Raw genomic sequence first — 10,873 nt, 5'->3', positions numbered from 1 at the left:
GAACAAAAAAAGAGGGTGGACGAGCAAACGAACAGTGACAAAGTGGCACCATAAAATAAAAGAAAGTTGAGTTTTGGAGGAGACATGCACCTCTTTTGCCAACCGTATCCATTCAAGAGTTCCTTCTTCTCCATCTGAAGCGCATTTCCTTTTGCAATCTCTATCAGAGGTTGGCTAATTAGTTTCTCACAATAGATGGCTCTAAAAGATTTGAGAGAAGGACAGAGTAGGGTTCCTCTGAATACGGACTTTAATTTTGGAAGCTGCTCCAAGACCACAAGTCTCAGTTTGGGGAGGGTGATGGTGGTAGGGGGAATAGTTTCACCGCTACAATCGTCTCCAACTATTTCTTCCATTGAATCACAACCGCTTACATGAATGGCCTCTAGGTTTTGGAGCTGTGTGCAAATAATCCACATCATCAGAATCCTCATGCTGCCACAATGATGCATTTTGAGCTTTCGGAGGTGAGAAAATGGAGCAAATGATGCCGCTATTTGTTTCAAGTCTTTCAAACATGTGAGCCTCAATGTTTGCATAAATTGGACACTGCACCAAAATGGGCAAGTGGGAGAGCCACAACACAAGTTCTCAAGCTTATCACATTCATGCATCCTCAAATATTCAATTTTGACTAGCTTAGGGAATGACAAAGTCTGACATAGACATGTTGTTCCTGTCCAATGGTGATGTGCATGTGTAATCATCAACTCCTTTATGTCTTCTGGAAGATATAACTCTGCTCGGTTTTCCAAATCAATACCACCAAAGACAACCCATTTTAAGGAATGGACCTCATGTTCAGGATAAAATAAAAGATAACCATCATATGATGTAGCTAAACTTAAATAATAACCTTTGAGGGCGCGATCTTTGACCTGTAAACTCTGAACATCGGAATTAAACTCTTCAATGTCATAAAAGTTGGCTGTCATATATTCTAACTTTCCCAAACATTGTAGAACATGTGCACTCCCATCCATTGATTTTGGGATACAGTTCAACCTAAGAGACTGCAGATCGGTCATATTGGTTATCACTGATGATGACATTTTCAACTGTACTGTACCTGCTAGATTAAGATATCTAAGATTGATCAACAATTCCAAGCCATAAGGTGATTCAATAATGGCAGTATTTGAAAGGTCCAACCACATTAGCCGTTGCAATTTTTCTAATGAAGGCATGTAACTCAATTTCTTACATCTCAAAAGTAATGTGATGAGGCATTTCAAGTTAGAGACAGATTCAGGCAAACGCTTAATGCTAGTCCTAGACAAATCGAGTACTTTAAGAGCAGGCATGTTGTTAAAAAAATTATCTGGGATCCATTCGAGATAATCATTATTATCTAAAAGCAATGTGGAAAGTTTAGAGCATTTAGGAGATGTGCCATCTACAATTTTTTGTATTCCAGTTCCTCTCAAAAAAACTTTTTGTAGATTTTCATGCCATTCGCTATTCTCCGGTATTTCTATGCAATTCATATCAGATTTTGCTATAATTTCCTCAGTCGCCTTTGCAATATTAATAGCCATGCCCCTTAGCAAAGGATGGATTCTCCATTGACCCCCCCCTTTAATAACCAAACTGTCATTCTTTAATTTATCCAATAGGGTGTAACCTTCATTATATTGCATCTCCAAGCTCTTTGTCTCATATCTGTGGATCCCTCAATGAAAAATCTTTTGATCAAACACCAAATATCTCTTCATTATAATATTCAGCACTTAATGCAGCATAAGAAAAAAAACTTTGCAACAATTTATTATTTAAGCAAGCATAACTAGATTTCAACACCGGGAATATCCACTTCTCCTATCAAGTTTGCCCATTGCGCAAGTTTTGAAGGCATTCCAACATATGATTCCATTCTCTATATTGTTTTTTTTCCCTTCATGCTTCTCGCTATCGTAACAATAGCAAGGGGCAAACCCCCACATTGTTCTACCAAGGTCCTTGCTATAGACTCCACTCCACTAGATTGCATTTGATGGATTCCAAGAGTCTTTTCAAACAATTCCCAATCTTCTCCAAATTCATCATCTAGAGGTTTTACTTCTATTATGTTCTCCATACAATTCATACTCTGGCACACCTCCCATGAACGAGTTGTCAAAATCAATTTAATCCTATCATTTGAAACAGGAAATCCAACTTCTTCTCCTAAAAGGATAGGATCCCGAGCCAGATATTCTTTTCACATCACACTCATCAGATATGTCCAAATTAATTGATCTTGCAATGGCCTTTTGTAACTCATAAATGCTACCATATTGTGATGCAGTAACCCAAATAACCTGGTCAAAGTCATCACCGGCTTCTTCTAAAAGCTTGTTATGCACATGAGTTGCTAGAAATGTTTTCCCTGCCCCTCCCATTCCCCATATCCCAATTGTTGACACCTCATCTCCCATTATCCATTTCCATATTCGTTGACTATACCATTTAAAACATCTTCCCACTAACTCGGTTGTCGGCAATACATAAACACATCCTAGCAGCAAAAATAGGAATAATCGATTAGCACGAAGTGACGATAGGAATTATTTCTTTTAAATACAGGAAGTGCTAAGGATAAAATATAAAAATATAGTACGATATGAGGATAATTATTACTTACTTTAAGAGAAGTTAGAAAAAATATATACAAATTAAACTGTTGTATAAATGACTACAAAAAAGGGTTCTATATAATTTAAGTTGAAGTTTCTGTTTAAAAAATAATAATTGAAGTTGAAGTATATACCTGTCTTCGAGCTAACATTTTTTTCTCTTGACTCTGTCATTGAAATCATCCAATTCCACATATGCCCCTTTTCCACCACCAAATATTGTTTTGCATGTATCAACCTGCTTTCTTTTAATTCCACATGAATCTATATCTTCTTCACTGTGGACTTGCGCATAGCTTCCTGTTGCTTTATGAGATAGTATTTCTCTTTCTTGGTTGAAGTCACTGTTGAGCAACTCTAAAGCCAAATCCAATCTTTCTTTATTACTGTCAAACTACACATTTTGTCCATATCATTTATATGACTGAAAGTGTTTGCACAATGTACATATGCGTGTGTATGTGTGAATGAATATGTATAGAGCGGTTAACAATAATAGTTTGCAAGTGACCATACCTGAAATGAAGGATTTTGCCTCACATAATTATCTAATTGTTGCATATATTTGATAACAAATACACCACAATCGTATCTACATGTTGAAGAAATATGACATGGTCAGGATGCATGCTTGTTTTAATAAAGCTTATAATTTAGAATAAAAAAATTCATAAACTCACCCATTAGACTGTGATTGGATATTGCTTGCCATTCTCCAGTGAAATTTTGTGGACATAACATCTTCGAAGAGTGTCTCCATGACAAGCAGCTACATGTACGAGATTAATTTTATATATAGAATTAAAATATCAATATCAATCTACTAATTATATGAATGTTACAATTATTTAATACTTACTATTTTTTTTGTTATTTGTTCACGTTCAGTTTTATCCATAAATTGATCGCGAAGAGAATCCCATATTTCAACAACTTGATCCTCCACATGAATAATGTATAAATAAAAATGTCCACATCGATTTTTTTCAACATGAACAGGAATAATATCTGCAATATGTGATCAAACAAATCAAATTGATATATATAGTCCAAAAGAGCAATTGTTAGGACAATTAATGAAACATCAACGACAACAAGACAAATAGATAATACCTTCTCACAATATTTCAAGTCAAACATGTAGTTTTCTCTCATGTTATGCCGTTCAACAAACTTAAGGAAGGAACTTACATCACTTTGGAGCGCTTTATTCTATAACAAAAGAACCATTAAAAATACTTGTCAATAAACTTTTTAGATTCAAGGACTAACATATATCATCAAATTAAAAAGGGAATCAGATATCACCGAAAATATCACTGGAACATAGCAATTCAAAGGTTTACTTCTGTTCCTTTCAATCTCCGTCAAGATATAGACAAAAATATCTATTACCTAGGAAAACAGAAAAATTGGGCTCTTTAACATAACCAAGACAATCCTCAATAATAACAAATTAGAATAAAAGTATAACTAAATACTCACCCATGAATCCAAATAGGTCTCCGGTCTAAGAGTGGTAAATTCAGATTGTTTCAAATGTAAACGTGGTGAAGAGAAAATTGTCTCATCACTGAATAAAATATAAGATAAGTGATTATATTTAAGCTAAAAAAAACAAATACACATAAATACTATTTAGTAACATAATTCGAAGAATGTATATAAATCTAACCTGCGTGATTGTTCAAAAACATATTGAATCAACCGCAAGTCGGCTTCATTCATCATATGAGAAACAGAGGAAGGGCCCACATGAATCCCCTCTTGATGTATAGCTTCAGTGTGTTTGGAGGACATATAACAATCAAGCAATAATGTTTCATTCCTCGCTCCTATAAATAATAAGAAAAGCTGATATCTTATTTAGAATTAATATACTAATCATCACAATCCGCAATATATACAAAAACATGGGTGATGTTTATCACTAATATTAATTTGTCCGTACGCGTCTCATATGCCTGGGTTCGTAGGCTTAGGTCTCTGGTGCTGGTGTCAAGTTAGTACCAGGGATATTGGTCTTAGGACCTGTTTAGTTATTGTTTTCATTTTTTTAAAAAAAATTGTTGTATAATATAATTTTTAAAAATTTTTTTCAAAACAAAATAAAATAAAAATTTGTTTGCTTATGTTAATGTAAAAATAGCTTTAGAATTAAAAAATAAATTAATAGTAATAGTTACAAGCAGTTAATGATAGTAATTTATGATAAAAATTGATCAACATTATAATTTTTAATAATCAAATGTAATATATTTAAAAAATAAGAAAATTAAAATGAAAACAACTTGAAGTTGCTTCTATTTTTGTTTTTTTTTTTAAAATGAAAACAGTTTTAGAAGCAATTAAATCGAAAACACTTAACCAAACAAGTTTTTAAATTTTTTTTATTTAAAAAAAATAGCTTTTAAAAAAAAACAAATAGGACCTTAGGACCTATTTGGTTTCTATTTTCATTTTTTTTATTTTTAAAACTATTTTGTAATGCAATTTTTAAAATTATTTTTGAAAACAAAATAAAATGAAAATATGTTTGGTCGTGTTAATTTTAAAACTATTTTAAAATTAAAAAATAAACTAATAATGATACTTATAGGTGATTAATATGGTGGTGATTCATGACAAAAATTGATTAAAATAATTAAAATTTTTAATAATTAAATGTAAAATATTTTTAAAACAAGAAAAATAAAACAAAAACAACTTTGAAGTTATTTCTTTTTTTTTTATTTACCAATAACTTGAAGTTTTTTTTATTTTTTTGTTTTTAAAAACAAAAAATAAAAATAGCTTTGAAAATAATTAAATTGAAAACACTTCATCCAACAAGTTTTTAAATTTCTATAGTTTCAAAAACAAAAAAACAAAAAGTTTTAAAAAACAGAAAACAATAACAAGCCCTTAGTTTGTGGTTTTCCTTTTTTTTTTTTCCCCTAAAAACAAAATTGGCATTTGAGAGTTGAGTATTTTCATCCTCTGTAAATGAAAACTTATCAATAAAATTTGTAGGTGTAATCCTTTTTTTTCTTAAAAGCAATGATATAATATACACACACATAACTGAGAATCATGTTGTGGCGATAATTTTGTTGATGAGTTGCAGGTATTAGATTTGATTTTACAGTTTGCATGTGAGTAGACCCGTGAACACAAGCCAGGCCTTCAAACTAATAACGCCAGTTTCAATCTCACATTTTTTTTTTCAGAGACAGACAATAAAAAATGAGGCTTTTTTTTTTGCCTAAAAGGAATTTTAAGCTTGACCTTAATAAACATGTTAAAAAATAAGGTTGGGCTAACTCGTTAGGCCCAGCTTTTTTATCCAATTAACAGGTAGTTGAAATTGTTAAGAATTGTTTAGTTGAAATTATGAATGTTGCAAAATAATATGATTAAAATTATTTGATTGATTTTAATTTTTGAATTAACACATAAAAAATGAGACAATTTATTAAATTGTTAGTATAGTTAAAATTTTAAATTTTAAAATTAGAAAAATGCATCCCAACCCTTGCAGCTCTGCATGAGGTCCGAGACAAAAAGCCCTTTTGCGGGTTAAAATAATAAAATGTGCTCAAGTAATTCATATATTCATAGAGAATGATAATCTTGCAAGAAAATTATTACACTTCGTTCCCTTCTTCAAAGCCCAAAAAAATTGTTAGAATAGTATATACTATTATTATAATAGCTGCCAAATAAATGGTTTAATAATACCCTAACAAAATACTGAAATATCGCTCTCCCATTTAAAGTAAAATATAAATAATATTATTTCGTACCTTGCGGATGAGGGAGGTCTTCCAGCGAAAAAGAATCGTCAATGACAAGGAAGTCCTCTTTCTCTTTGAGATAACTGGTGACTTTGTCGGAATTGGTATTGTTAAGCTGAGGAAAAGCAGTACACAGTCGAATTCCCTGACCCTTGATCTGATTAATATGGGCTTTGATGCGATTAGCACTCTTTGCAAACACAAATCCACAGTGTTTGCACCTTACTCTTTTCCCTTCCAACTCCATGACGTGTTCCCACATGTCAACTGCCTTTGGCCTTCCACCAGCTCCTGGTTTCCCCATGACTCTCGCATTCAATTTCTCCAAACAAAAGCAAAGAGAATCAAAAGAAGAAACCCATATCAGAGACAGGGAATCAGTATGAAAGTCTGAAACGAACAAGCAAGTAGAGAGAGAGAGAGTTGGTTTGCTTACTCAAGTTTTACTTGAGGTTCGGAAGATGAGAGGAGCGAGCAGATCGCGATGATGTGAAATATGATGCCTGAGAAGAAGGAGGAAGAAGAAGAAGAGGCAACAATAAGTCGATAATAGCAAAGTCGTCTCTGGATTTTGGTTTCAGATCACGCGTCTCTCTTTTCAAAAGAAAAAGGAAAAAATCAGATAACGCGTCTTCTAAATAATTAAATAATATTTTATTTAATTTTTTCAGTCAAGTTCAATTTTTATTTTAAAAAATTAAGATTTTTCGGTCATTATAATATTACAAGACACCTTTTTTTATTCTTATTAATCCTTACCAAGTGTTGAAAGAGTAAATAAAAGTATATAAAATAATATTTTAAGTTTATTTTTCTTAATATTTTTAGAAAGTATTCAAAACAAATGATTATTGAAACATTAAATTAAAATTTAATTTAAGAATGTAAAATGTGCAAATAAATCTGCATTTTTAGGATATTTTTAAATAAAATTACATATTAATTAAATTCATTAAATACATTTTACAATATTATTTTTTAAGATAAAAACATAAATTTTTGAAATACCTTTTCTTTAATATAAATCTACACTTAATTATTAGAAAGAGAGGCTAATATTAAAAAATATATTTAAAAAAATTTTCAAATTATTTTACATTTTGAGATACCAAAATAATTTTTAAAATTGTCTTATAAATTAAGACAAAAGTAGTAATTTATAACGCCGAATGAAAAGGGAAAAAAAGAAACAATTTATTCACGTTGCCTCATTCATCAAGTGAACAACCAGAAGAGTAGAGTTGCTTTTCAAGCTAATCAAAGAAAATGCATGCAAAGTGTACATATATGTTCAATATGTCTTACAAGGTTAGATTCTGATCTATTTAGATGAGAGATTTATCAATAAGAGAAGCAACTGCACAAGGGATTACACATATTTTTGTGACTAATTTGATTTATATTTTTGTGATTAATTTAATATTTTTAGGAAAAAAAATGTTAAACTTCAAATCTGATGCCTGAGAAGAAGGAAGGAGAGGATGGGGCCATAACAGTGGGAGTGTCCTCTCTGAATTTAGGCTCAAGTAAGGCGTCTTTTTTTTTTTTTTTTTTTAAGTCAGATAACGCGCCTTTGACACGGCAAAATTCCTTTTTTGGCCCCCCGAAATCAGATAGCGCGTCTTTCACACGGTAAAATTCTGAAGCTTTGAAGTCATTGGGGCCTTCTTTCTGCCTTATCGAGGAAGCCCGACTTCTAAGGGTTTAAGTCTTAAAATTTAATTATTTAAAATTTAATTTAATTTTAAAGTTCAGTCTTTATTTACAAGATTTAAGGTTGAGCCTTTAAGCTTTTTTAAAAAAAATTAATATTTTAATTAAATTGTTAGTATAATTAAAATTTTAAATTTTAAAATTAGAAAAATGCATCCCAACCCTTGCAGCTCTGCATATGAGGTCCGAGACAAAAAGCCCTTTTGCGGGTTAAAATAATAATACGTGCTCAAGCAATTAATACCCCTTTTGTTTAAAAATTTAAGAAATTTTTAACTGAATTTTTCCTTTAAATAAATTAATTATTTATTTTTAAATTAATTTTATATTTATATATTTATTCTTATTTAATAAAGTATTTTACTTTAAAATAAATATAAATTAATTTATTTAATAGAGATATTTTTAGGAAAAAAGATAATGATTACATAAGTTTTTTATATTTTTTAAGGTCAAACCCTTCAAAAAATGCGAAATATTTTTGAAGGGAATGAGTATATTCATAGAGAATGATAATCTTAGTATATTCATAGAGAATGATAATCTTGCAAGAAAATTATTACACTTCATTCCCTTCTTCAAAGCCCAAAAAAATTGTTATAAAAGTATACTATTGTTATAATAGCTGTCAAATAAATGGTTTAATAATACCCTAACAAGATACTGAAACATCACTCTCCCATTTATAGTAAAAAATAAATAATATTATTTCATACCTTGTGGATGAAGGAGGTCTTCTTGCGGAAAAAAGTCATCAATGACAAGAAGGAAGTCCTCTTTCTCGTTGAGATCACTGGTGACTTTGTTGGAATTGGTATTGTTAGGCTGAGGAGAACCAGGACACAGTCGAATTCCCTGACCCTTGATCTGATTAATATGGGCTTTGATGCGATTAGCACTTGCTGCAAATTCAAAGCCACAATGTTTACACCTTACTCTTTTCCCTTCCAACACCGTGACGTGTTCCCACATGTCAACTGCCTTTGGCCTTCCACCAGCTCCTGCTTTTTCCATGACTCTCGCATTCAATCTCTCCAAACAAAGCAAAGTGAAGCGATAAAGAAACCCATGTCAGAGACAGAGTCTGAAACGAACAAGCAAGTAGAGAGAGAGAGAGAGAGAGAGAGAGTTGGTTTGCTTACTCGAGTTTTACTTGAGGTTTGGAAGATGATAGGAGCGAGCAGATAGCGATGATGTGAAGTATGGTGCCTGAGAAGAAGGAAGAAGAAGAGGAGGCAACAATAAGTCACTAATAGCAAAGTCGTCTCTGGATTTAGGTTCACATCACGCGTCTTTTGTTTTTACCCCTGGAATAAAAGGCCCTGGAAAACTATACAAAAAAGTGGAATTAAAATATGTCAGAAATTATATAATTTTTGTACCCAAAAAATGATTTATTAAAAATTATAGTATCAAAATTCTTATTAGAAGTATGTCCTTGAATTAACTTGTGATGGGAATTGGGCAGGCTAATCTTAAGGGCTAAGGTTCTTGAACTTGATTTTTTTAAAAATAATTTATTTTTAAAACTCAACCCTTATTTAAAAGAATTAAGGCTAAGCTTGTAAACTTATTTTTAAAATTAAAAAATATAAATTTAATAAAATAAATAAATACAAATCTAGATATAGAATCTTGATTAAGTTTTAAAATGACAACAAAAACTTTCAATTTAAATCAATCTTATCAAATTCAATAAATACAAAAATTTGAGTATCATAGAATATAATATTAATCAAAATTAAGAAACAGACCCTACAAAGTAATTGTGTTTAAGAAATTAATAAAAATTTGTTAAAATTGTGTTAACATAAATGGCAAAAGAATCAATATCAATCATTTTAACAATGAGATACTAAGATCAGTATCAATCTTTTGGGAAATAGGATTTAAGGGACAGTCCAAGCTCAAGCTCAAGTCCAAATTTTTTTTTTTAAAGGGCCTATCAGGGCCAGATCTAAAATTCCAATTTTTTAAATCCAAATCTTTGTTTAAATAGGACATTTAAGTCCAACCCTTCAAACCCAACTCTTATTTTTCTACTTTAATTAGGATGCTTCTTTTTGCCTCCTTGAGGGAAGGTGATATAGACCATACAATCTTTACTGTCTTTCTTTCTTGGGATAAAATGTACGGTGCTTTTATTAGGGTAAATTTACGTGTCAATTTTTTCATATTATTTGTTTAGTTTTATTTATTAAATTTATGAATTTCTCAACAAAATTATATTACTTATTAATCATATAACTTTACTTATTAAATTCTTAACTCTCTCAATAGCATTGTATTACTTGTTCATTCATCAATAGAATTTGTTAATTATTTAACTATAATTGTTCATTCAATTTTTTATTTAAAAACTTGATTTACTTTAAAATAATTTGAGTTAGTGTTTTAACAAGTAAAGTTAGGATTTAATATGTTATATTCATATCATAAGAAAGTAATAGTTAGGGGATGGGCTCTTTATATATATATATATATATATATTATTGCTTGCATTATATTACTTAAGAGGCTCGATGATAAGTCTCTTTTTACCAAGTCAAGAGATTGTGAGATTAAATTTCCCTTCAACAATTGACTGCTGCCCACTAGTCACTGGAGCTCTAGTGAAGATGGCAGAGGTCTAGTGACCAAAGCCCTAACAATGATGGCTAAAATGTTTTCAAAAATAAATAAAAACTACTTCAATAATTGTCTGTCAAAATATAATTTCCATTTAATCATTTGGTCTCATAATAAAATATCAAAGTATTTTGGTTGTGA

General features: G+C 30.7%; 2 protein-coding genes across 2 annotated transcripts; both read right to left on the bottom strand.

Moving 5' to 3' along the window:
* Positions 1 to 90: 90 nt before the first annotated feature.
* Positions 91 to 1,835, bottom strand: LOC129296080 (probable disease resistance protein At4g27220; the record flags this gene model as incomplete). The annotated part of the gene is made up of 3 exons (XM_054934677.1): positions 1,801 to 1,835; positions 857 to 1,662; positions 91 to 739 (listed from the first exon to the last, which is right to left on the bottom strand). Coding segments are annotated over exons 1-3 (1,490 nt in total), but the record flags the coding sequence as incomplete, so codon positions are not given.
* A 925-nt stretch (positions 1,836 to 2,760) lies between these two features.
* Positions 2,761 to 9,348, bottom strand: LOC129296079 (putative ubiquitin-like-specific protease 1B). The gene is made up of 10 exons (XM_054934676.1): positions 9,247 to 9,348; positions 8,821 to 9,134; positions 4,291 to 4,450; positions 4,101 to 4,188; positions 3,924 to 4,010; positions 3,716 to 3,827; positions 3,475 to 3,623; positions 3,296 to 3,384; positions 3,132 to 3,207; positions 2,761 to 3,009 (listed from the first exon to the last, which is right to left on the bottom strand). The coding sequence occupies exons 2-10, from the start codon at positions 9,116 to 9,118 to the stop codon at positions 2,761 to 2,763; spliced, it is 1,308 nt and encodes a 435-aa protein (XP_054790651.1). The 5' UTR covers positions 9,119 to 9,134; positions 9,247 to 9,348.
* Positions 9,349 to 10,873: the final 1,525 nt, after the last annotated feature.

The sequence above is a fragment of the Prosopis cineraria genome, unplaced genomic scaffold (assembly GCF_029017545.1).
Source record: "Prosopis cineraria cultivar Desert tree isolate PC_DT_omini unplaced genomic scaffold, ASM2901754v1 PC252, whole genome shotgun sequence".
Classification (NCBI taxonomy): domain Eukaryota; kingdom Viridiplantae; phylum Streptophyta; class Magnoliopsida; order Fabales; family Fabaceae; genus Prosopis; species Prosopis cineraria.
The sequence above is the reverse complement of the archived record's forward strand: the minus strand, read 5'-3'. Positions and strand labels throughout refer to the sequence as shown.